General features: G+C 41.7%; 1 protein-coding gene across 2 annotated transcripts in view; it reads right to left on the reverse strand.

The window, feature by feature from the left end:
- SMS (spermine synthase) overlaps window positions 1–16,067 on the reverse strand; it is a 51,298-nt gene extending 35,231 nt beyond the window's left edge. Inside the window, exon 1 of one of the 2 annotated variants that reach the window (XM_074858633.1) lies at window positions 15,890–16,067. In XM_074858633.1, coding sequence (XP_074714734.1) covers window positions 15,890–15,941 — 52 coding nt within the window. In that variant the 5' untranslated portion in view covers window positions 15,942–16,067. Of the gene's footprint in view, window positions 1–5,727; window positions 6,016–15,889 lie in introns of those variants that run through there. The other variant, XM_074858634.1, reaches the window with a different exon arrangement.
- Between the last annotated feature and the right edge of the window lie 11,026 nt (window positions 16,068–27,093).

Consider the following 27,093-nt stretch of genomic DNA (forward strand, 5'->3'; position numbering starts at 1 on the left):
CCACTTGCCACCACCTCACTCCAAGCTCATATATGCTATATCAAGCACTGATAAGCAAAAAGGATAACGGTGATTACAACAGTCAGAACACCTCTGAATCTACATCAAGATGTTAAATTCAAGTAGTCTTTTTTTTTGCTATTCAGGACTAAAGCAGAAAAACACTGGTTACCAAGCATGAAATACTACTGTAACTATTTGATAATTATTTGCCAGAAGGAATGAAAAGGACCAGTTTCAACTCTACAGAACAGAAACAAAAACACCATGTATAAGATTCAAGAGATACATTTCTCAAGAGAGTTAATGCCCAGTTAAACCAGACAGTTTTGGAATACCAGCACACTTGGAGATTTGCAGCAGTTGCAGATGTTTCTCTGAAATTTTAGAAGCCAAGAAGTCATTATTTGACAGTGATCTGTGAACATGAGCACAGCTCAAAGTCCAGAGTTACTGTAAGCACCCAGTCTGGCCTCATGAATAACACTGGCTAGTTTCACCCAGATACTCCCAACACTGAGCTCAGTAATCTGCTATTGAGCCAGACTATCTCTAAAAATATTCTGGTTTAAGACCTTCTCATACCAGAGGATTGACAAAATCTTAGTAAACTATGGGAACAGAATAACTCTCATGTGAAAATATTCACCTCATTTATGACTTCAAATTTTTCTTACCCTGACTTTGAACTATTTCCTCTAGCAAGCAAGAATGCAACACAACCAAAACAATAGCACACAAAAGCACTTATATATGCTTTCACATCTCTGGTGTATTTTTCCCTTGGTAGCTACACTTTCAATATAGAAAGGTGAAGGAAAAAGAATTAAGTGAACTGCTTCATTAAGAATACATTAAAGAGTTAGCACACATCAGCAGCCAAAATGCAGAATATGCTAATAGTAAACAGCAACCTGAATGACTGGCACATTCAGAGATGTGTAAGTTAATCACTTCAATATATTAAGTCATTGTGTTGTGCAAGTCTGAAATTCTCACACATGGGCACTCTACCTGTCACCTCCAATTCCTCAAAAACCCCACAGGAAATGTGCAGAGACAAGGTGGGAGGGTGTCAGATACAAGTAATGAAGGGAACACACCTGAGAAGAGATTCATTTCTAGCCAGGTGAGGTCCCAGGGGCAGTTCAAGAGGAGGGCAGCAGGAAGCTGGGCCTTCAACCTGCTGCAGCAGCACACCTGACTGCTCTGGCACCAAGCCCACCAGAGTCAAGTCAGGCCACTCATGGTGCCTCCCTCCACCACCACTTACTGGTAATACAGTAACCAGGCTTACAGGGGTTCCTCTCATTCATAGACTAATCTGAGGCATTTTTCCAATGCCAGCATTTTATCTCAATCTTAATTATGAAAAAACTCCAGAGTTAGGGGTATGCTACGGAAATGCTTAGTGAGCAAAATGTCATAAATTTTAAAATCCAGAGCTGAGGAGAAACTTCAGGCTCAAGTGCCTGTGTTTCACGCGTCCTAGATTTCCTTTAGGCACTAAAACAAATGAAGAAATAATTTTTAAAAAGAGACAAAAAGGCACTACAGTTTATGGAAAGCAAACAGCTTCATCCTACTAGCTCCTTCCAGAGATCACTATCCAGAGAAGCTTCCACAGAAATACCACAGGCTCAGAGTTCAGAATGACAACAGTTGCCTAAACTGTCCCTTTTCCTTCAACAACTACAAAATAAACCTATGCCTCAAGAATTAAAGGACCCCCTCCCAGGACACCCCAAAGCCCACTTTCATTACCCCCCATGACAAAGAAGCTAGCTTTTGCCTGACATGTTAACAGATGCACATAAGAAACAACTGGCTTCAGCAACACACACCTCCCGGGTATTAAGTTTGAAAGTCTCCTGTCAGAACCACACCACCTCCTCCAGAAGAATCCTTTGTTTTGTCCTTGCCAGCTCTGTGAAAGCAGGAAACAGCAGGAAGCAGAAATCTATACCAAAATTATTCCTTTCAATCCTTTCAATCAATTTGCACCTGGGAGAATCAGCCTCCTCACGTTGACTTATACACAGAGCTCAACAAATCCCGCATGGCATGAGGCTTAAAAAGGGCAGCAAGTGGAAAGTCATCTACTATTTATCCATCCATGAGAAAAACAGATCATCAAGTTTCCCTGTGCACTTACTCCATTTTACTATTCTGTATTACAGGAAGTTAAGAGTAGAAGGCTGCTTTTTTCTGAAGTTTCCACAGAACATCTCCCACACTCCTACTCTGAGGACTTCCACCTACATAGTGAATACAGGCAAATCAAGCTATAATACTGTGCCATCACAGCATGTGCATGAACTTACTGGCACATGCATATAATCACCACAGTCAATAAGTTACATGGTGTATCCAAGTGTCATTTTGGAAATTATGGGTAAAACAATCATGAATCAGAATGAGCTCTCAAAGTATTAAAGATACCCAGCTACCAATAGGAGAATTCAACCCTCATTCTTCCCCTCCACTACCATCACCTTTACAACAGTTCAGACTGCTAAGAGGAATACACACAAAACACACCCACATGAGAGGATAAATCTCTCTGCCAGACACTGTAAGTCTTTAATGTAGTATTTGTAGCATTTCTGAGAGCACGATACTTTTTCCTCTTATACCCAGCTAAATACTGTATGTTCCTCTTGCAATGATCCTCTCCTCTTCCTACTGTTCTGTACAAGTTAAACACAACCCACCTCTTCCCTCCCCACACATGCTCCACAGCTACCAGCCACCTTTTCCCCAAAGCATGTAGCTGACTTGGGACTGAATTCCTAATGTTTTTGTGTGTTAACCAATGACAAGTTAAAGCTGCACTGTCACCAAACAGAGCACTCCCATCTTCTCTCCTGCCTCTTCCTTTACACTCATGCACCAGACTCAACTAGGAGGATAGGGGGGTGGTGTGGTAAGCACCCAAAACCAGCTTGCAGTTATGTATTTTTAAGAGCTAGTACTGATATAAGAAGGTGCAAGAGGGAAGGGTGAAAGACTGCTTAAGTCAATGATGCAATCATACCCTCTGAGCAAGCCTGTAGTTCACCTGAGGTCTCATTTTTCTACATACAGTCAATCCTGTGTACATCCCCCTGGCACAGCCAGGTCAGGTAGCTACAAAGGAACAGCAGAGGTTGGAAGGGACCTCTGGAGATTCTCATCTAATCCCCTGCTCAGAGCAGGCTCAATGACAGCAGGTTGCTTAAGGCCACAAGCAGTCAGGTTTCTGCTGTCTCCACAGATTGAGACTCCACTGCCTGTGGCTAAAACTTATTTCCATGTTCAACCACTCTCAAAGAAAAGTGTTTTCTTATGTTCAGATTGAGCTTCATGTGGTTCAATTTGTGCTCACTGCCTCTTGTCTTGTCACACAGAGCACCACTGAGGAAAGTCCAGCTCTGCCTTCTCTGAAAAAAACTGATGGGAAGAGTAAATATATATATAACTTTATATATAATATATATATAACTTTATTGACATGGCATTTAGGGACATGGTTTAGTGATGGACTTGGTAGTGGTAGGTTAATGGCTGGACTCAATCTTAAGGGTCTCTTCAAACCTAAATGATTCTATATGGTTAAGATCCCCCTGAGCCTTCTCTACTCCAGGCTGAGGAGTCCCAGCTCATCCATCCTCTCTTTGTATGACAGATGCTCCAGTCCTTTAAACATGCTCATGGCCCTACACTGGACTTACTCCAGCATGACCAACTCTCTCCTGTACTGGGGAGCCGAGCACTGGGCCCAGCACTCCAGATATGGCTCAGCAGGCCCGAGTTGAGGAGAAGGATAACTAAGCTGAAGACAAAGCTGTTCCCAGCCTGTACCTGTGTATGGGGTCATTCCTTCCAGGTGAAAAACTTGGCACTCCCTTTGGTTGAACTTCACTGGGTTCCTGTAGGCCAGGAGTGCCTACAGTGCATCAAATCACTCCCAGTTTTGTCTCACCTGCAAGCTTGTTGAGGATGCACTCTGTACCAATATTCAGGTCATTAATGAAGGTATTGAAGTGCATTGGCCCCACTATCAACACCTCCTTGAGTACACTACATCTGACTGGCCTCCAGGTGGACTTTGCTGCTGATCACAACCTTTTGGAGCAAGCAGTTGTTTTCAATCCACCTCACTGTGGATTTCTCTACACTGTACTCCCACCGCTTCGTCCATGAAGATGTTATTGGAAACAGTGTGGAAAGCCCAGCTAAGCTACAGAAAAACAGCAACTGCTACTCTTCCCACCTCCAGCAAGCCACAGAATGCCATCAGGTGGGTCAGGCATGATCTCCCCTTTGTAAATCCATGTCAGCTACATCCAAACACTTTTTAGACCTCAACAGATTTGGAAATAGTTTCCAAGAGTATTTGCTCCATCACTTTCCCAGGTATTAAGATAAAGTTGACTGACCTGTAGTTTCCTGGAACTTCCTTCTTGCTCTTTTGAAGATAGGAGCAATACTGAATTTCTTTCAGTCCCAGATTCTTCTCAGATGCACCAAGAGAATCATTGCACAGTAACATATCTACAAGGAACCTGGTCCTGGGTAAAGAGTACCACACACCTTCCACAATCTACACCTACCTTAATCCCTCATCTTCCCTACATGCAGGAATATCCCAAAGTTGGCTTGTCTTCCCTCTGCCAAAATGAGGTGTGTGGAAGCACAGCTTCAGACAAAGGAATGCAAGGTGAAAAAATAGAAGCTATTTCAACTTTCTTAAGACCCCCTTTAAAAAGCTGAACTTTTTCTTGTAGTTTCAAAAAACACTACTGTAACTTTAGTAATAATGGTAACTGAAGTAACACAAAATATATACAGGCTTTCAGATGGCACTAGCACAGAAATATTTTCTAAGGTAGATCATGCAGTCACATATCACCTTTATGGAATACCTTAAACCTTTGTCCAGATCTCCAACATTAATGTAAAGAGACCAGAGCTATATAGCCACTTTGCCCTAGCCGTTCCTACACAATAAAAATTCAAGTTCAGTGTACACACCAGTGAGTCACTACTTAAAAAACACTAAGCAAGAATTCAGCCAAAAGTGACTGTATGGACAGTGAACAGGAATAGCTGTGCTTCAACTTCTGCAAGCAGTGCAAAGTGCATGTGTATATAAAAACATAGTTCCCAGAGATACAGTCTCACTAACATAAAACCATGTTTTCCCCACTTCCTCCTTTGAGCTCTGATACAGAGATTTTTCTTTTTCAGTTCTTTCATAAAAGCAGTGTAAAATTCTGTAATCACCCTTAAGGGAAAACCCTACATAAAACCTTAAGTTTTCAGCAACTATAGGTCTATCAGCTCCACCTACTTCCATAACAGAAAATACATTAAAGTTACTCTTTTACCCTTCTTCTACTCAACTGGGACAACCAAAAACTTGGATTTGCACATAAAAATAGAAGTCACCTTGTGTATTGAATACCCCATGTTTTCTGAACCTGAAGTTCCTGAAGTCTTCTGTAACCTCAGCCTCACTAAAAATACATTCCAACATCAGTGAGGTTTAAGCCTTACTGTTTGTGCATCAAGGGGACATTTCCAGTTACAGGATTACACTATTAAAACCATCTATTATCAGACTGCAGAATAATGGCACCATCACATCTCAAAGTACCACCAGTAAACACAGAGTGAGACTAATCTGAAACAGTTACACACAACAGCCATGATCTTAACTATAAGGTCAATTTTGTAAGGTACCTTGTCATTCAGAGTTCAACACATGCAAACAGCAGGTTTGGTTCCACATTCAAGTAGAAGTGATGTGGCAGAACACTTTCATTGGCAGCATTTAAAGGCAATATTCCATTTCCATCTAGTCTTTAAGACAAAAACTTTTTTGAAAAGGTTAAATAGGGAGCTTCTGCTACAAGTACAGATAATGCAGTTACAAGAATTGATTATTTCAGTATATTCAATCACAAAACACCACAACATGGAGTTTAATTAAATCAGTGCGAGCAAAACATAAGGTTTACTAGACTATATCACAGCATTCCCACTCTTTATCTCAGTCTCCCATGAATTTTCAAACACATCATTTAAATGAGGAAGTAAAGAATGCTAATAAGGTTGGACAGTTTTATTCCTCATCATGTAAGATTTCTGGTACAAAAGTTTTCTTAGAGACAAGGATCCTTGTATCAAGGAGCTTTTCTCTAATGTGACCTCTGCTACACATCAAGCCTGCAGCAGAAGCTGATCACCATTACTGTAAAAAGGATTCAAGTATACTTTGTCATTTTTTCTCTAAATTAATGTCACATTCCTGGCATCATTGGTCATCTGGTTTATGGTTTGGTGTTAATAACCATGCTGTTCAGCGCTTTTGGAATACAGCAGAGGCATGCAATCTAGGTAGAGGGTACAGCAGAGAGCAGATGAGAGTAAAGGGGCAGAATGAACACCACAGATTGTACCAGTTGCACAACACACTTTTCTGTTTTACCCTCCTCCCCTTACCAAGATAGCAACCCTTCATGCGAGCCAAGCCACAAAGCAAAAGCATCAAAATAAAACTACGTTCTCATGCTTTAATGTAAAGTTAGTCACTAAGCCAATATAAGTGTCACCTAAACAATCATTTTCTTGCTTGAATAAAGCAAGCACATCACACATATGAAATTAGGTAAACTAGAAAGTGTTTTCAAGCACAAATGAAGACTTATCACTGCAACATACATATTAAAAGAACCAGAAGAAAGCATTTGCTACCAATTTAGAGCTCATTCACGCTTGACTAACTTAAGGTTAGTTGTGAACATGAAAGTGCTTATTAATAAATTTTATAACCAGGGGCCACTTTTTTCCTGTCAGCCCACACACTGACTTCCTAGTTACTATATTCTTGTCTTCTGAGAGATCAGAGCCTTACTGAAGGTATTTTGCATTTTATGAGCACTCAGGAAGGATAAATCCTACTGACCAGTTGAGGACATAAGTCTGTCTGCGGGACTGTTACACATAGAGCCACACACTTGTGTACAGCTTACTTTATTAACTCATGCAGACTGACTCAAAGAAGGCTTAAAACATAATCTAAATGAAGAAGCTCAGCTTTGTTATTAAACTTTTATTACATGTAGTATTAAATGCATTCTCTAGTCTCCAAAATTCTGCCATCCAGAATCTGTACCCACTCATTAGACAAGGAATACCAGTCAAGAGTTCAGGAAGACAGCAGGTATATGTTGCCTCTGCATTATGCCATGGTCTTGCACAGATATCTGTAGGAGCCAGGATACATCATCCACAGAAGTCTCTGAAAATCTGTACCAGTGCAAAGAGATAAGCAATCACAAACACTAGCCTACAGGACAGCTCAATTATTATGAGCATCATTAATATCCAGAGACAGGAAAATAAACCCTTCACTGGAACAGTGGCTGACTACAGCAGAGTCAGCAAAGTCAAGGTTAATACTTGCAGCATGTCCAAGTCTGAAGCTACTTTAATTGAAAGAGTGAATACAAAGGATCACCTTCCAAAGTTTACCTTGATTTGATTTGCGTAAGTATTTGATTATCATCTGACATGACTGAGGAGTTACTTGTGAAATCAAGCACTGCAAGCACACTTTTCCTGGCTTGTTTACTGCACAAGTACAGGGTTCCCACTCACAGATTCATCAACATCAGAAGGCTCACCCCTGAAGACTTCTGCATCATGATGCACTAGCAAAGTTTAAAAATAACCCACCACAGGGACCTATTCAGGGGTTTTTCCTTGTTCACTTTTGGTAAAACTTCAAGCCCCTCATGGCTGCTGAAAGCACCCGAGGGACCATTTTCAGCTGGCTATTAGAGGAATGCTTTTCAGTTAGGTAGGGCAACTCCTACAAGAACATTCAAGACAAAAAAATAAGACACCAAGCATGCCAGATTGACAGAACAACTCTGAAGAAGCTATTTAAGTACTGCCTCTTCAAAAACAAAGTCAGAAAGAGGACAAAAGCAGTGAAGAACTGCCAGGTTACCATACCTTTCACAGTAATCACATGCAGAGTTAAATAATGTTTAAAGAGTCTCTCCCATTCACTGTGACATTTACAAATTACTTCTTTCTGTATTTTTGATAAAATATATGCTTTAAAAGTAGTTTTCCTATACCTAGCATCTAATTGCAGATAGTTACAATGTGACATCCTATTATGGTTAACAACTTTTTAAATGCAGATCTTCTGGAATGGTGCACAGCTTACCTGAAGTTCTGTCACTCTCTGGTAACTCTGGAAGAAAACACATTTATAGGCCTCCACAAGTAACAGTGGCTAGCATTCTGTAAGTCACATTTCTGTTTAATAATCACACTATAGTTAAGAAAAAAAGCTTTTAACTTTTTTCCTTTCTCTAATTGCTACTTTACCCTGCAAGATTCTCACAGGTTTTTACACTTCATACAAATTCACTGTACTTTAATACAGAAGCAACACTTGCTTATCTAGAGACAGACATGTGAAATATTTGTCACACTGTTCTGGACAACCCACAAACAATATCTTGTCTCACAAGAGACTTCCAGACTTGCTGCTTGGTCAAGTTTAATTTTGCCATGGAAAGACAGCATTTCATTAAACTTCTTCCATCACTTCAGCCGAACAGATTATCAGAGCTGAGTAGTAGGCAAAGAGGAATCCAAAGGCATTTGCAAACCAACATTTTCATACATGAGGTTTGGCATACCACCTTGACACAGAGTATTTATGCACTCAGAAAACTTATTTCATATGATGTGTAGCTTGAGCCTTAACACCAACAAATCTGGTTGCAACGTCTCAGCTTCAGTAACTTCATTTGTCTCTCCCAGTAATTCATAAACTGAAGTCCATCAACTGGCATGTAAAGAGTGTTCACATTTTAAATGTTACCACCTGTTGAAGTATCTGTAGCCCTTCCATCCAAAAAGGCAGTAAGAGAGAAAATTAACTTGGTAACACAACTTCAGCATGCCCAAATAATACCAGCTCTCCTGTTCACTCACATCTCTCAAGCCACTTACAGCACCTGGAACCTGACCATCTTCTATCAATGTATGAAGCAAAGTGATTAGTACTTGTTTTATGTACTTTTCTCTCCTTGCAAGGATTTTGCTATTAAAAAGGCATGGGCAGAGAAGTGCACCTGAAATGGGAAATACTGATGTTTCAAAAGCAGTCTTTACTTCCTGCAGGAATTTGTTCCATAGCCTCAAGCCAGACCCTCATAGAAAACATCTCCCATGCTGTTAACCTCCACCTTTGCACGCGACAGTTCCTTCATGCCTGAGCAAGCAGCCATTCAGTACCTGACATGATGTTGGGGAATCAGATAATTTTATTTTCAGAGTTCCATTCATAAAGCATTTTAATCTTCAAAACTGGAAGCTGACAAAAGGAGGGAATGAGTTCACAGCAGTCCTTACTGCTAAAAATGGAAAGCTATTAATTCCTGTATTAACACCTCCTGACAAGCCCCATTTGTGCTCTGACACACAGCAGGCCAGTTCTTGGTCCAGACCTGTCAGAACTAGACTGTGGAGACCTGCAGGGCTCAGCTTAAAACAGCCCAGCCAAGAGCACAGGCTGAGCCCACACCACTCACAGAGGCTGCTAAGGGAGCACAACTAAAACAGACCCATTCCTGAGCTGCAGCTACAAGCTAGCTGCAAACACACCTTCAGCCAGGGTTGATAAGAGGCTCCAGAGGCATTTACTTGAGTCTTGTTTAATCTTTATTCACATTGTCTTCACATACAGATCATAGTTAAGGAGTCAGCAAATTTTGATAACATACCATAAATCAATAGGGTAAAGAGATAAACATATCATCTGCATGTTATCACTGTAATCAGATGTTTCAGCACTTCAGACAACCCAATACTTGACAGAACCAGTCAAATTGAGCTACAAGGCTCAGAGATGCCATTCCCCCCACAGTATGTTCCAATATACTTAATTTGTTTTTACTGCTAACTGCAGCCAGCTCCAGCCACAGAACCAGAGTCTGCCTCCTAAGAAAAACAACCCCCTAGCATCTCTAGTATGTTAGGCAACAAAAACACCCATTACAGAGAATATTAACTTTAAAATAACTATATACAGCCAAGTGCTCAAAAGTTCTATTGATGAGTTTTTAATTTATAATCTTAGAAACTGCTAAGTATTTAGTATTAATTTAAGCCTTCTTCCTCTATACACAAGACTGACTGACTGTGGAAGAACGCTGCAAGAGAGGGCAAGTTTCCAATGCCAGTCACCTCTTCCTGCTTTCTCTGGCATTTCCACACTCAGTGTGGAACAAACCATGACTCAACAGCTAGAATTGCTGATTATCTGCTTAAACCAAATCAGCACCAATTCCAAACTGTCTTTAGTACAGCAGGATACAGCTCACACAGAAGCAGCTGAACTCATGTAGTTTCCACATGTAGAGGTTTCAGAGATGGTAGAGCCAATACAGCACCCCTCCTCATCATTTAGTTCTCTTTGACACTCCTGTTAGGGAGACTGTCCCCTCAGGCATTTTTTTTCATTAGTCCTTGAAGTAAGGAAACTCAACTACAGCGCTCTAAACAGATGCAGAACTAAAAGCTTTGTCAACTCTTGCCCCCCTCCAAAAGTTTAGATCAGCATAGCCAAGAATAAACACATAAAACTATGGTCCTGCTCTATGAAGAACATTAAAACTTCCAATCAAAACAAAGACAAGAATGAAGATATTTGAATTACATGCAGTTAAGCTAATATTTAACTATTTGATAGCTTAAGTAAAAACTTCATTACTGAAAGAACATTTAGTAGAGTAACTTAGAACACCTTATAATCAAGATTCTTTCAGGACACATGTACAACCAGTTAGTTATTACACCTAAGGATGTCAAACACAGGAGTATATCATGGAGTATTATTAAACAGCTGTAAACAAAAAAAACAAGGATGTGAGGGTTATTTAAATCTTTACACCTCTGACTGCATACTAAAGCTTCACCTGACAGCATTCCTGTCTGCTTAAAAATAGGCCAAAAGTCTAAGACATCAAATTGCCAGTAGAGTTAGTGGCACTTTCTTACCTTGTAATGGATGCTTCAGCTGAGACATTTTATGTAATTTTAATTAACTTATAAAGCAATTAGTGTCTCCCTTTGAAAAAGCTTCCAAAAGAAAAGTTTTGCAAATCAAGTTTGTCTCCAATAAGTGCAGTTATGCAGCAAAACACTAACCAAACTATTAAAGTTTTAAACAGTTTTTGCAAGTCAAATCCAATATACATGACTGCAGTTAGATTTCTTTCATACAACTTATTAGTAAAGACTATCTCTTAATATGTTGTCTACATCCAAGAACATTTAGACATGAGTACTGCAGTCATTAGCCATTTTTTTTACATGTATTCCTACTGATGACAGGCTTGATTTTCCCACCAAGTTTTTCCCCCACACGCAGTGTCAGAATTGAGCAGTGGATCCTGAAGACAGGAACAAAGCCACTGACAGAGGGCCTAAAGAGTAGGCTCATCCCACAAAAGGTCATTGCTTCTTCTATCTCCATGAAAATACTAATTTGAAGAAAAACAGACCATGTGCATACACATATCCACTTATCCTTCTTCTCAAAAAGCCAAACATTGCCTCACCTGCCCTGACATTTCCATTGTGTGCTAATTCACACAAGAGTTTCATAATAATTTATTTCAGTAACTGCACCAGCTCAGGTAATCACTGCTCTCCACTACCAGCTCACTCATCTGTGCCCTGGTCCTGAATGTTGTTGGCACAACTGTTTGTGCAGCTGTACTATGAACTGTATAATCCATCCAGCAATAATCCCATACAGTAAACTTTGAGTTAAAGCTGGTTTTCCAACAAGTTCCTACCCTTTGAAAGAAACTTTCTGAAGTAAATAAAACAAATCTCAAGAGAGTCTCCATATTATCTTTCCCTCCCCTCATTAAAGAAACCTGAACATTAACCATTTCAATACTCAAGAACCAAGAAAACTAAGCTTATATGGTACCTTCATGCATGGACAGAAACACTCCCATCTATGAGCAGATTTACAACAGAGTAATCTAAAAATCAGTTCTGTAAAGGTATAAGGCATCAAAGCATCTACATACTTCATCATGAAGTCCTTTAAGTAACTTGGAGTCTCAAATTCCTCATTTACAATTGACTAATAAAAATGTCATTAGCCCAGAAGTGAAAGGCATGACTAAAGCCTTCTATGCCCAAATTAAGGTAGGCGAGCAATCTGCATCAATTTTTGTAAGTGTTAAAGCACTCTTCTTGCATTTTAGGATAGGGAACAAACACTATGCTGCTTGCCTGATGAAGTTGTCAGCTTATCTCAGGGGCCACAGATAAGCAAGATACTTCTGCTCAAAGAACTGAGCTCTACAGCTACTACTTTAATCAGCTTTTGCTGAGACCATCACAGAAAGTCAGGTTATGTTACCCAGCTATCAAATATTCAGCTCTGCTTATATTCAACTGCCTGTTACTATTTTTAAAAACTGATGGGATGCATAATTAGGGAAGGTATGGTTCTGAAGACAAAAGGACCTTTTTTCTTTTGACCAACTTGTAAATTTTGTAGTACATTAAAAAATTTATTGAAGGGTTTGAAGAAAACTGACAGCTTTTAGTAGAGAGTACATGGCTTCATTCATCTCATGCAGCCCCGCTCCCAAGACAGTGCTGTGTTCTCCCCCGTCTCAAACCAGCCCAAGAGGACTCGTTGTCTTTAACTCTCTACACCCATGTTTTTCACTGGCATTGCTGGCATCTCTCAATACCTCCAACCACCATCAACTTTACAGAAGTGATGATGGCAAACACTAAGAAATGTCTACTATTCCAGTTATCATTCTCAAGATCCGTGCTGAGTACATATTTCAGTCCTGAAGAATATATGTGACATGCACCACAGTCCAATAGCCCAAAAGAATGGTACTGCCTGAAGAAACAGGGCTGCTGTTGAAAGGTTTTGGCACATCCCAAGTCAGCCAGCAAGTGGGACTGACTCACCAGAACCTACACCATATTCTGTAGCACGAATAGTTGCTAGCTAATAGCCGCACAAGTACTAACACATGACAAAATCCCATCTTCCTAATGCAGAGCCGTGTCCTCCAGATCTTTTCACTGACACAGAAAGACAGTCTCCCTTCTTTACTCCCCAAGAACCTCAAAAGAGTGAGGATGAAGACAAGCCACACAGAGCACAAAGGAACAAACAAAACCCAGAAAAATGGTAACATCTCAGAAACACCATCCTTTTTGATGCTGGACAATACCAGTGAAGCCTTTCTTCCCTTCCGGATTAGGAGAACACTGGATAGCTCTGTGCTAACACCAAGAACCATATTCAAATTATTTCATCAACCATATGTAACAACTCGCATATAAGCGGATTCTTAAGGAAATAAGACACCATAACCACATACAGTTATTACAAGATGCATTGCAATAAAACACGAACTACTGAACAAACTTGCTTTCATAGACTAAAGTCTTGCCTTCCTACAAGCTATATAATTTAGCAGCTATATTAATACCTACTAAAAATACTTATTTGTCAAAAACTGAAGGCACAGTTAATGTTTTAAGGAATAAGGAGTGTGCATTTATCAAAAACTTAACAGATTCTGCATTCTCCAGAACATAAAGATGCAGCAGCTTCAGCTGAGATGCAGAGGTAACATGTCATCCTCACAAGATCAGAAAGGCCAAAACCACACATTTCATTTTACTAAATGCCATTTCATAGCATTCCAGACCATTCAGAAGTTTTATTTTCCATGGAGCTTACAAGTAAAAATCTCAACTGATGACCCATGATTCAGCACTGAACTCCTTTAACTCAAACTACAAACATACATTCACCAATTTTTCCTCTATAGACAACTCTATGTTTTGGGCCATAAGCACTAAACAAGAGGAAAAACTCCACATGAAAAGTACAAGCCAACTTCAGAGCTGTCATGGGTGGAAGTAAGTTCTTCACATCTCACTGAAAATGTCTATTATGCTGAAACAAACATATGAAAGGAAAAAAGCTTCTTCCCTCTTTTGATCTACACAGCAATACTTCCACAGTTGGTCTGTGGCCCCATCCCCAGTTAGGCACAATCCATCTTGACCAAAGATCTAAACACTGTCTTCAAAAGAAAAGGGAGATGGTATAGAAAACCAACCTGAAATCAAAACAGTACTTAAGACTGTTATCACACTATTTAATTAATGACTTTTTTTATCACAGAGCAGCTAATATAAGTGCAACTTATTTTCAATACACCTAGTCCTACTCTTTTCCCTGGCAATTCTGACTCTTCTGCAGAAGCCAGTTACTGATATAACCCTTGAACCCATGATAGTCCAGGGAACTAAACAGGTAAAGAGGTCATTGCAGGGGCTGTATGGTATCCGTGAAAATTGCTTTTAGACTGGTTTAGCTTCCCAATTCTGTTCATGATAGATCAGTCAAACACAAGGTGCAAGTAAAATGTCAGGACTATCTCATCCACCATTAGAGTGACTGAACTGCACTATAAAAAATTCTCACCATAAAATGGAAAATGGAAGACTTTCACCACGAAACACAGCAGAATATCCTAAAGGGCACTGTTTGGGAACAACTCCATGATTACCTTCCCCCTCTCTGCTCCTGGCTCTGAAGCACAAATGCAGCAACACCACGAAGGGCGCAGCACGCAGCAAAGCCCCTGGGGTCAGGAACCTCTCTCTCAAATCAAGCTAAGGATAGATTTTATCTGTAGATGCGGGGAACTGCCTTCACACCTCTCCGCCTCCTTCCAAAAAGGGAAATAAAAAGAGAGGGGGAGGACACGGAAGGCCAGCAGGCCCCCGGAGGCTCGCCGGGCCTGTCCGCGGGGCGGGGGGGGCGCGGCGCGGAGGCCAGGCCAGGGCAGCCCGGGCTGGCGGCCCCGCGCAGCGCTCACCGGCCTCGCCGCCCGAGGCAGCTCCCCCCCGATTAAACCTTTTCGCCCATCTTGGCCGTTGAGAAACGTGGTGGTTTCCTCGGTTTCTGGCTCGAACGTGCCCCCTACAGCTAACTGCTGAATAAAGCGCTGGAACGGCCCGCGGCTCACCCGAAGCCGAGTTTCATTGCTAATCACTTCCTTCGCGCTTTTGCAACGGGGTTAAGAGAAATACCGAAGTGACAAGACATTCACCCGTCGTACCCGTGCCCCACTCTGTGGGAGCTGTGAGCCCGTTTCATCGCCCCCGCCTGAAGCGCGGTGCGAGGGCTACACTAACCGGGGCGCCGGGCCGAGGCGGGCTTCGCGGGGAGCCCCGGCGCGGCCGCTCGGAAACGTCCAGGCCCACTCGCCCTCCCCCCAGGCCCGCGGCGCCGCACCTCCCGCCCGCCCGCTTGCCCCTGCTGCCGGCGGGGAAAGCCCGCCCTGCTGCCGGCCGGAACTCACCACCGTGACCGCCCGGGGCGGGGGCACCTGCACACCCCCCCATACACACACACACACCCCCCCCCCCGTCCCCGCACCGCCGCTTCGCCCCGAGCTGGCCCCGCGGCACAGCGGGCTCAAGGCGGGAGGCCGCAGCGGGCCGCCCGCCTGGCCGGGCCGGTGCGGGACGGGGGCGCGGGGGCACGGCGGCCCCGGGGAGCGCGGGGGCACCTGCCCGCCGGCGGGGGCGGGTACCGGGGACACGCGGCCGGGCAGGGGCTCCAGAGGGAGGCCCGGGGGAGGGGGCGCCCGCGCGGGGCCTGGCGGGCGAGCGCGCCGTTTCCTCGGCGGCGGCAGGGGCGAGGGGAGGCGGGGTGCGACACACCGCCGGGCGGGGGGAGGGGGGGCGACGAGGAGGGACGCAGCCCCCCCCCCACTCCCTCTCCCGCCGCGGCGGTTACCTGTGGCGCCGAGCAGGAAGTCCAGGGTGCTGTGCCGCGCTGGTGCTGCCATAGTGAGGTAGAGCCCTGTGCCATGCCTGGAGGAGGCGGCGGCGGCAGCGGCGCGGGGAGTGCGGCGGGGGAGCCTATATGGGCGCGGGGGCTGCAGCGGCGCCGCGGGGGTGGGCGCGCGCCGGGCGGGGCGGGGCCCGGCTGGCGGGGCGGGGCGGGGCAATGGCGGCGGGGCGGGAGGGCAGCGGCCGTTGGCGGCCGGCGGGAGGGAATGGCGGCGGCAGGGGGTACGGGGGCTGTTTGCGGCGGGAGCGGCGGGCGCCGTGCAAGGGCGGTGTGTGGCAGCGGGGGCTGGTGCCGGCCTGGCTCGGCGGGGCCCCGCGCTGCGGGGCGGGGATCGCGGCCACTGCGGCGCGGCCGCCCCTCCACGATGGCTGCGGCTCCTCAGCGCGGCGGCGGGTGCCTGTGCCCGCGCCTGTCGGGCCGCCGCCTCCCACCTCAACCCCCCGGGCTGGGGCTGAAGTGTGAGTCTGAGAAGTACCCTCCGGAGCCCAGATGTTCTCGGGGATTCAGTTCACTGCTCCCCACCCCCAGCGAAGTCCCTCCATGGTGTCCCGGCGCTAAGGCCCCCCCCGGGTCAACTCCCAGCAGCAATGGTGGCCTCAGCGCCGGGGCTGCCGCGGGGCTGCTGGTCACCCGCTGCCCTTGCTGGGCAGGGAGGGTGCTCTCGCTTCCCCTGGCCTCAGAGGGACCATCACCAGAGAATCTTTAAAGCCTTTCATTTAATGTCATTTTTTCTTACATAAAGGATAACTGTAAAATAGCGTGCTGAAGCCACAAACGACATAAGCCACGTGTAGTTACAAACCCAGAAAAATACCATCTAGAAGTAGTTAATGATAGGACTGATGTTTAACTTTGTTGGTTACCACGAGTTCTGCCAGCTCTTGGTTCCTTTCATTTCTTTGCAGGATAGAGATCGAATTTGCACAATACCATGGCATCAGTGATTTCATGTGATTCCACAATTAAGAGGTTTGCAAGTAATCATTATTCTGTAATCTGATGTGCTACCGTGATTATTTCTGTAAATGGCAATAACGTTTTTTCAGCACAAGCTTACAGTATCCTTGTTTTGAACAGTATGGTTCCACACATGCATCCTGAGCAAAGCAAAAACATTCACTGGAGATACACAAAAAATCAAAAGAGGCACAGGCATCTGCAGGTCTGTAATAACTACACTTTCATCAGCTGGTGTTCATTTGACACAGAAGATCTCTGAGAGGCTTTTTTTTTTATCATTTATTAACTAAAATGTAGGGTTTTGCAGATTCTCATTCAACATCTTTGATCCAATCCTGGATGTTACAGGGGATTACATAGTCCCATTTGGGTGGATTGGATATCCTTGTTGCCATTTTACTGGGAATTCTGCTTTTTCTTAGTGCCATGCCTTTTTTTTTTTACCGAAATCAATGCTTCCTTGCTTCCTTGCTGCTGTCTCTGATCTCTCTGCTGTTTTTTTTCAGACATGCAGCCGCCAGAAGACAGCCAGCAAAATCCCTGTACTTTATGATCTCTTACATCTCTCACCTTTGCTTGTGGCGGCTGCAGTTGTTTCAGTCACCTCATTACATAAAGGAGCTTACTAGACTGTTTTTTGCTGTTTTCGGTGGCAGCAAGGAACTAACCAATGCCTTTTGCTCAGTTCAACCTATTACATTATCTTTCCATTGTGGAATAGTTGGAAGAAGGTAATAGTGATGTTGTCACCTAAGTACCTTCAAATGTATTTGTTCATACGTGCCAGGTGCCTAACTAAATTATGCCCTTATATACACATGAGCAACTTCGCTGGGTTTACAGGGAAAAAAAAAAGAACACCAGTTTGTCATGTAAATATTTTCCTGGCATTAATTTTGCTACTTAAGGCGACTGTTCTGGACTGGCACTTGAAGAGGGGTGGAGCATCATCTTTTTAATTAAATTTGCAACAGAAAAAAGAAACAGAGCAGTTGTCTTACCAGGTCCTTTTTTTATATGGATGGGAATTTTATGGATTGGTAGTGGACTTCAACTGAGGAGCTGAAAAGGTTAATGAATTATTTCAGAGAACAGTATGAAGTCTTTCTTTCTTAAACTTTGACTTAAAGGACAGTTATTAGCCATAAATGGCTTTCGCAGCTGTTCATTAGGCTAGGTGGAGCTGGGAAAGCTGGCAAAACAGCATGAACAAATTCAAAAAAGGAATATGGGTGGAAAAGAAGAGGTTCATCTGGGAAACATTGGTAGAGCTGTAGGAAAACATTCAACAAGGGGAAGAAATCTGCATTATCAACATGTAGGAGTGAAAGTGGACAGTAAATTACGTATGGTCTTACAGAACAGCATAATAACAAAGCCCACAGAATTTAAGCCTCCGTGTGAAGGATCCCATCACTGAGGAAGGAACTAATAGACTTTCTCTTCCGCTTCTTTGGCATGACTACCCTGTGCATGCTACTTAACTAAGTCATGCCTGGGATATTTTGGGGAATCTTCCTGTTAGAAAATTACGTTGAAGGGAATTTAAAGAAGAGCAATTAAAATAATTAAAGAGATGGAGGGATTGATTTATGAGACGAGATCAAAAGATCTGGAATATTAAAACATGTTTCACAAATGCTGTGGAGTTTGGATGACATCATATTGTTAGGATTAGCACAGGCTATATGGAAAGAGTTTATTCAGTGTAAGATTACGTGCATATTTTGAAACTAGTAGAGACTGCAAAAGGGGGTGCAATGGTGAAAAAAAGGTTGAGACACCGGTGTTTGCCGAGGTATGGAAAGCTTTGGGCTGAAAAGCAAGGGCAGAGGCCCTACCCTCTACAGGTAGATTGGACAGATTAGGTAAAAGACACGGACTGACGGGAACAATCTTGCACTGGAAAATAATTGGGACAAAGGCCTTGCATGGCGTGCAATAACCTGCACTAGAGGGGCGTTCTAGCCTGCATCACCCCTGTTCTCCATACAGGACCATGGTGGGCTGAAATACCAAGTGTTTCAAGTCTCAAGGTCTTTTAAGCAGAGTGCAACAGCATTTTTAACCACAGGCTCCTTTCATCTTCCCTGGCTACATCCACCTGTGTTCGTTGGTCTGAAAATATTTTGCCTGCAATTGCCACAATCCAAAGTTCACCTCAGGAATTAAAGTTAAAATCAACTTCTTTTCATAGACAGCTAAGAAATATCCTTTAACAAAAAGATTTTTTCCTCACGTTTAGGACCTGTTCAGAAATTCATTAACTTCAGGTCTTTCTGAGGCCTACCTAGGGTGAGCTAGGATGGCTCAATGTTAGTAGACTTTTTTTTCCTGAATGGCTAAACATGTTTCTAAAGCCATGACACATGTGAGACAGGAGTTCACAGGGGTTGTGTTAACACTTGTTAGGAATACCTCTACATCTCATGACTTTGTCACTCATGAATAATGTGGTCATCTCACAATGCTAATTAAAGCCTTGAAATCAAACATACCTATTTAAAATATATGTGCATACACAGGTTCTCTCCCCATGCCTGATTCTGTCTGTTCAAAGTGTTGTTAAACATAATAAATTTATGCTAAGCAGAGGCATTTATACAGTACAATTAAATAAGCAGCATAATCTGTGCAAACATGCAGCCCCCTGGTGAAGCAACTGCCAGAAGACAGTACCAAAATGGGAAAAGCAGGAGCTTGCAAGCAAAGGAGGGTTAGAGTTTGATGCAAATGCCTGGAAGTACTTTCATCACCTTCACTGTGTATGCAGTATACTGGGTCAGCTTTTTCCCCCCCCGAGACATTTATTTTTTTTTAAACACAGCTCTAGTTTGTTAGTATTTGCTTATAATTGATAGAAGTCATGGTGAATTTTGAGGGGTAGGAGAGGGAAGATAATACTTCATTTTAGAAAAGTATGATGAGGTTTTTGTAAGTGATGGTTGCTCTTAGAAAATTATTTGAGGTAGGAATGTAGTACAACAATTATGACCAAAGATGAAGTTCACCTCTTTGCGACACAGTGTTATCTTATTGTATAAGACAAATTAATGTCTTCTAGAGTTGAACATTGTTTAATACAGCTAAGAAAACTAGAACTCAGTATTCTAATGACTTTACTTCTTTCATTCTTACTTCTACTTTTGTGTCTGAGCATGTTACTGTTTACTAAAACAAATACAATTTATCTTCCCCTTCTTGGATGCTCACAATCAAATAAGTAGGCTTGCTGGGGCATTGCTCTGGAGACTTAAAAAAAAAAAAAAAGATAGCAAACTGTCTCTTTCAAATTAAATTTAGGCAGTGTGGAGCCTACATCTTACTGGAAACCATGAAAAAAAATCTCTTAACTTTTAAAAACAAGCATATTGAGTTGAACAAGGAAACACATTCAAGTAGGTTACAAGATGAGTAAAGATTTTTATTTTTTTTTTAAGTTCTGCAAACAAGGACCCTGGAGAGTCAAATTATATCATAGGATGTAAGACTTCTCACAGAACAAGAGAACAATTTCAGGAAGTTTTAGTGAACTCAGATAAGAGTTAATTGCTTAAATAAGTGCTACCATAAATTATAGCAGCTATTATACTCTCTGATTTTGAGAGCCCTCTGCTGGATTTCAGCCAGAGTGCTGCGTTTGAACCCTTACGATGGGATTTCCTTTGATCCAGATAGACTCCAGTCTGTCTCTTTTGGGCAGAGGTTATTCACCACGGAGGTGAGACCTCAGGTCCAGTGGCCCCAGGGTCCTGGTCACCCCACACACCTTCTTCAAGGACACCCTACTTGTGTTATCACACTCACTAATCAGGTTTCAAGCTTGACAGAAACTAAGAAACACTGAGAAGTAGCCACAAAAACCACTGACAGACCATTCCTTACCTCTGCTTCCCCACCAGCATCCTCTAAGCTTAGCCCAGGGTCGTACCTCTAACCTGCACATAGTGGGGGGTTTAGGGCTTGGGTCTTTTTCATACCTGCCAAAATGCCACAGGCCTGACAGGGTTTCTTTCTATGTTTCTCTATAGATGTTTGACCATACAAGAGAATTCCCCAGAATCCCAACTAATATTTCCTCACCCCCAAACCAAATACAAAGAAAGGCTAGATAAACACTGCTTTTCCACCCCAACCGCAGTATGGCCTGTGAACCCATCACATGACACAGCAAAATGGGGTCAGGCTTTTCCTTAACATCTCTGTCATCTCTCAGAACAGCTACATCCTATAAGCAGTCCCTTTTTGGTGTTTGAAAATAGCCCCTGAGAAACCTTTTTATAGCTTTTGTCAGATGATCTCCCCCACTCCTTCTTCATCCCCAGCCATCATCTGATCTCATGGCTAGCTCATCAAGTGATTCCCAATCCCACATCAGATGATCATTATCTTGGGATAGCACCCAAAGGGCTTGCCTGGCTTGTCCACCTTCATCATGCCTGTCACGTAGTCCGGATATGCTTCTTCAGACATCAGTAGGGCCTGCTAGTACTAGTCTTCCTTTATGACCTAAGGTATAGAAGTTATGTTTGATAGCTGCATCAGCTTGTTAGAATATCTTAACCACTCCCAAGTGGTGACTTGCAGACCCAGCTACAGGACAGGGCCTGTGGTTCACAATCAAAAAGAAGGTAACAGAAAAAATTGTATTCTGATGCCTTGTTTCCATGTATGCAAAGCAGAATGATGGCAAGCTCAGGTGAGGTCAGAAAACCAGTGCAGGGGGTGGCTATGTGCGATATGGTTAGGACTTTAGGATAGCCCTCTCCTCATTTCCATCAGCAATAGAACAGAGTAATTTTTCTGTTACCATATTTTTTTCGCTGTTCCTCTTCTGTTTTGTCTTCTATTTCCTAATAATTGTAGTCACAAAACCAGTAATGCACAGGTTTTCCCAATCCAGCCAAGTCACAGCATCTTGTCAATTGACTGATCGTTTCCCATGTCATGCAGGTGACTTCAGAAAGAGGTTAGCCCCTGGATATCAAAAAACCACACTGTAAATCTCCTGTGTTTTTCATCACAGCACTCTGTATCCAGTGGACAGCATTCTCCTTTCTTTCGATCAAGATTAGTGGTTACAGCTGAAATAATGTAAAAATGAAATCAGACCACTGAAATCTTAAAAAAAACCCTAGTCAGGGAGAGAGGATTTCTTTTTATACCTTTTAAAACTCTAAATTAGGGAAAAAAAGACATGGGTTGATAATTTGCAACCCTAGCCTCACATAGCATGAAGGAAATACTATTCTTTCTGATCAAAGTGTTTATAGGGAGGGAGGGAAGTCCTGCACAGAGAAGAATGGATGGTAAACTGATTAAAATTAGAATTATTAATTCATCCAGGCAGCATGAGGAGGCAGTAAAACAGATGACCAAAAGAGAGGCGGTATAAAAAAAGACAGTGGAACGGGTGTTTTACCTGAAGTAGAGATCAGTAATACTTACCTAACTTTATATGCATGTTGTACAATACTGTTTTTCATAAAGTTGTATCTTTTCTAATTCCTTTTTGAGTGATGATGCCTCAGTGTGCACTCTGTGAGAAGTGCTGGTAAATGAGAACGTGAATTTTTTTCTCATCTCTGTATTATGCACTGGATTCAGGGCTTCTTATGTGAAATGCTGTTGCCACCAAAGCCAAAGACAAACTTACTGCTGACCTCAAGGGAGCCAGAATTTCAGACTTTGGGGCCTGCAAACAAGATTAGACTAACACTCTGTCTGTTACATGGTCATTTGACTTCCTAGGCAGAATTGTACATAACTGCATTCAAAATATGAAACTGGGGAGAATGAACAAAATGCTTAAATACATGTCGATAAATCAGAGTAGCTGCAATTAAGTCATAAACACTGTCGTAACTCTATAAGGCGTATTAGTTTATGTTCACTAGGTCAGCTTTTTATCATGTGACAAGGTATTATCATTTTGCCTGTCATGAGCAAACCTTTTGGTTGCAAGTACAATACAAATTCCAAGTAAAAAGATGGTCTCTTTCTCAAAGGGATTTCCAGATTAAATAAAGGTGCCTGTCTAAAAGGCCAAAGTGTCAGTGCAGAACAGCTGTTCCACATCAGGCTCTCCTGTGAGCCCTGTGGGCAAAGCTCATCTCATCTAGCTTCAGATGTCTACAGTCCAGAAGCCTGCATTTGATCTGTTTGTCTTGACTGCATTCACAACCAGCAGAGAGCCATTTTTAAGGTGCAACTCATCTCACTCTGCAGTAGATATCTAAAACAGATCAGATAAAATGTGCTCTGCTTCTATCTGTTGACTATGAAGAGTTCAGGTGAATTCCACATCAATGGAGTGCTTTGCACATATTAAATTCATTTTGTTCTATTCAGAGGTACTCTCAGCGTGAAATAAAAGTTGCCATGTGGGGAGTTAGAGCCATGATTACTTTTTAAGTTTACTCCTTAGCAGAAACTTTTGCACAAACTTCTCCATTCATTTTATATTGTAAATAAGAAAAAACATATGCTGAGGAAAGAGAGATGAGTTTTCCAAGGGAAAAAACAATACAGTAAGATAATAACGATCGACTCAGCAGGCCATGATCTCATTTTATTGCCTGCCAGACCATTTTTGAGTTTATTAAAAGCATCATGGAAAAAGTTGGAAGGACTTTGTGGAGGACTTTGTGATTATTCACAGGCAGCTCCTCTAAGAAGTTCCTCTAAGAAGTCAGGTAACATCTAATTAAAAATCTGTATTTTCAAATGCAAGGTAATTAAATCAAAACATAGTCAAGAATATAATCCAAAGTGATTGTTCTGTAGCTCACCTAAATACTTTCACAATTAGAGCTACAATGAATAGACCGAATTTGGAGAAACAGACAAAAATGTAGTTACTCCTCCAAAACTTACATAAAAATACTAAACCTATCGATAGGGTGAAATATTAATGTATTGTAGTCTGATACCAAAACTTCACCAGAACTCAATAAAGTAATAGTTGGCACTAATTACAGCAAAATGACTTTTCAAATTGACATAAAAATTGTCAGCTTAAACCAGCCTGTTGTCATAAATACCAGAAAACTTACGTGTGCTTGCAACCCAGAATTTTGTCAAATAACGTGTACTTGGTTATGGAGTTTGACCCTCACTGGTGCCAGGTCAGTCTTCACTAAAATATCTCAGCTGATACTTTAAGAGAAAGAAATGTCTTCTAATTAGAGCAGTAGGTCGGGAGTTAGAAGATCAGTGTTATCATTCTTAAACTGCTACTGATTATTCCACCTTGGATAAATTAGAACCTACCTGAAAAGTGGTGGTAACTGTAGTTGTTTCTCTATTAGTTTGTAAATCCATGAGGATAGAGACTGTTTCAGCTGTGACATTTTAATAAATACAAATTCAACAGCTAACTGTAAATTTCTCTTGTGAACAATGTATTTGATAGTCTACATAAATTTTCCATAATGCTTCTTTATTACTTGCCTTACATTATCTGAATAATTCCTCAGTCTTTATTATATTCTCCAGTTATTTAAGCATTACGTTAAGAAATTTCTTCTTTTTTTTTTTTTTTTAGGTTTTTTTCATTACTCTGATCGTTAATTTTGAACTGAAAGAACTTCTTATGAACGCAAAATGATATGTGTAGCTATTGTTAATGATTGAGCAGTTGTTCAAAAGATAACAAGTAATTTTCGTAGCGGTTTTGGCTGCAACACTTATAGAATGACTACTATTGCCAGCAATGTTAACCTAGAATGTAAGAAAATCAGAAAATTAGTCCAATAGGAATGTCTACCATATGCAGAGTTCAAATGCAACTTTTTTTTTTTTTTGTCCCAGCTTCAGAATTCTGAAAGGTTTTCTTCAAGGAGGTGTGAGGTGAAAATCTTGAGCGGCAAGATTTTCAAATACTTAAAGGAATTTCCAATAGAAACTGCAGCTACATTGTACTGTAACACCTGAGTATAATTTTCAAAAACAGGACTTCTGAGTACCATTTCTATTTTGACTTTTAGGCTGAAAATGGTGAGAGAAATGCAGACTTCCAAAAAGAGACAGAGCAAAAGAATTTCTTACACAAAAATAAAAGCGTCACTCATTTCCTCTCTCCAGACAAAATTAGAGGAAAAAAACTCCCTTGATGAGACTTATGTCAAAGCATAGGCAATAAAGATGTCAGTTGCTTGGGGAAACAAAGTTTTAAGATTGCTCGTCTACAAAAAGGAAGGCTATTCATACAGGGTTCTGTAATTTAAGGACTTCAAATATATTATGTAATAACATGCAATTGTATTTTCTTTTTCAAGGTTTATTAATTCAGAGTCTTACTTCTGTGAGTGTATGAATCCTGAAAAGAGCAAGTAGCTGTTTTATTTCCTGTAATTCCCCAATCCCAGCTTTACTAGCATGACATCCAAAATTAAGAATGTCCATGAATAGGTAGTCTCCTTAGAAATTCTGGTGTGGAAACATTTTAATTTTTCAATTAAATCTTGATAGAAAGATTACTTTTATGATCTAAAGCAAATGGTGAGTAATTAAGTTTGGTCTGGCTCCTATGCTTTCAGTGTTTTGTTGGAATTGTTACTATGCAGGGGTTCAGTTGTAAGAAGAAAAGAATGTATTGTCATACCCCCAGGGTATTAGAAATCACAGTTAGGTTTCTTTTCTGATCTAGGCAATGATATGGTGGCATTGAGTTTGTACTCTGATGAATTCAAGCAAAAAGCTGCTCTGTTCTGAGTGCTCACTTCTTCCTGCCTTCTCTTTCTGTTTTGCCCTGCTTTCAAGGACTACATCTGTCATAGTCTACATTACTGTGTCTCATTGTGCCAAAAGAGCTCCAATTGGTGTCTTGCCAATGCTAAAAGACATTGATTCAAAAAGACATTTGAGAATGCTGAAATGAAACTTCTGGATTGTATTTTCTTCTTGATTCCTGTTTTAAAGTGTACACTATTGTATTTCTCTTCGTCACATACTCCACCTAACACAGCCCCATGAAACAATAAACAATACTGAACTGCCAGCCTTTAACTTTTACTGTTTGCTTAGGAAGTGTGCAAGAGCTAATGTGAAAGCGTATTAATTCATTTTTTGACCAACGTATGATGAAGAACAGATTTTGCAATAAAAATGGTTCAGGAGAAGACAAGATACATTTTTTGTGTGACAACCACTTTTGAGTATGTCAAACAACGCCATACAGCTTAACTTTAGCCAATATGTCATGCAGACCTTTTGGAACAAAATTATGCAGTTGCCTGATTCCATTCTTTCAGAAATATTTTCCACAGATTTTGTTGCACTCTGACATGGTTACACTATGCCACTGAGAGCTGCTGACACAAGGAGCCCAGGGCTTTCCTGGCAGATGAAACCCATTGTCCTTTGTGTGATGGGCAGTTACGTGCAGCCAGACTTATTGTGGAGCCTCTGCTGGTTCCAGCACTGTAAGAGTGTAGAAGCAGTGCACAGCTCTGCTTTCCCACATACTGTCCTGCATTGAAACTATTTAGCTGTTTTAAAAAACCTGGCCCTAAGAGATAAAAGTTTATCCTGTCATAAACCAGACACGAGTAATGATGTCGGAGTGCCTTACGCCTATCTGATCTGCAGAAACGTTATTTGCGACAGTGCTTTCTGATGGTATTGAAACAACCTCTGTAGGATCATGCTGGGAGGAGTCACAATAGAGTTGCAGGAGGAAGCCAAGATGGTTGGAGGAAATACTAGTAAGCACCTTACTCTTTAAGTACTCAGCTTCCCTGAAAATGTGTTCTTGTCAGCATTCCTACTGTTGGATCCCTTCTTCCAGTTATGGGACCACATGATTATGATTTTGCAGGGTAAACTTAAGGGACTTTTTAAAAAGTTTCTTAAATTTCTTGACAAGAGAGCAAGTTTATTATTACTACACTTGTAAGACTGTTTAAGCTACTGACCACTTGGCAACAAACTGGCTTTACTTTCAGTGAGTTTTATTTTCCTGTTGTTTTTCTTTCTCATTCACGGATAATATCAAGCTAAAAATACATTAAAAATTTTTTTTGTATATGTTTTGTTTAAAACAAAAATGGTACTTTTTGGTGGGAAAGAGATCATAGTTTTCTGCCTGTAGGTAATATTTCTAGTCAAATCATATGTTGTCAGTGGCATTAGCTTTAGGCATACTTCTGTTAGTGAGCCTCACTTCTGCCTTCATAATAATTCAT

The sequence above is a fragment of the Strix uralensis genome, chromosome 2 (genome assembly GCF_047716275.1).
Source record: "Strix uralensis isolate ZFMK-TIS-50842 chromosome 2, bStrUra1, whole genome shotgun sequence".
Lineage (NCBI taxonomy): Eukaryota > Metazoa > Chordata > Aves > Strigiformes > Strigidae > Strix > Strix uralensis.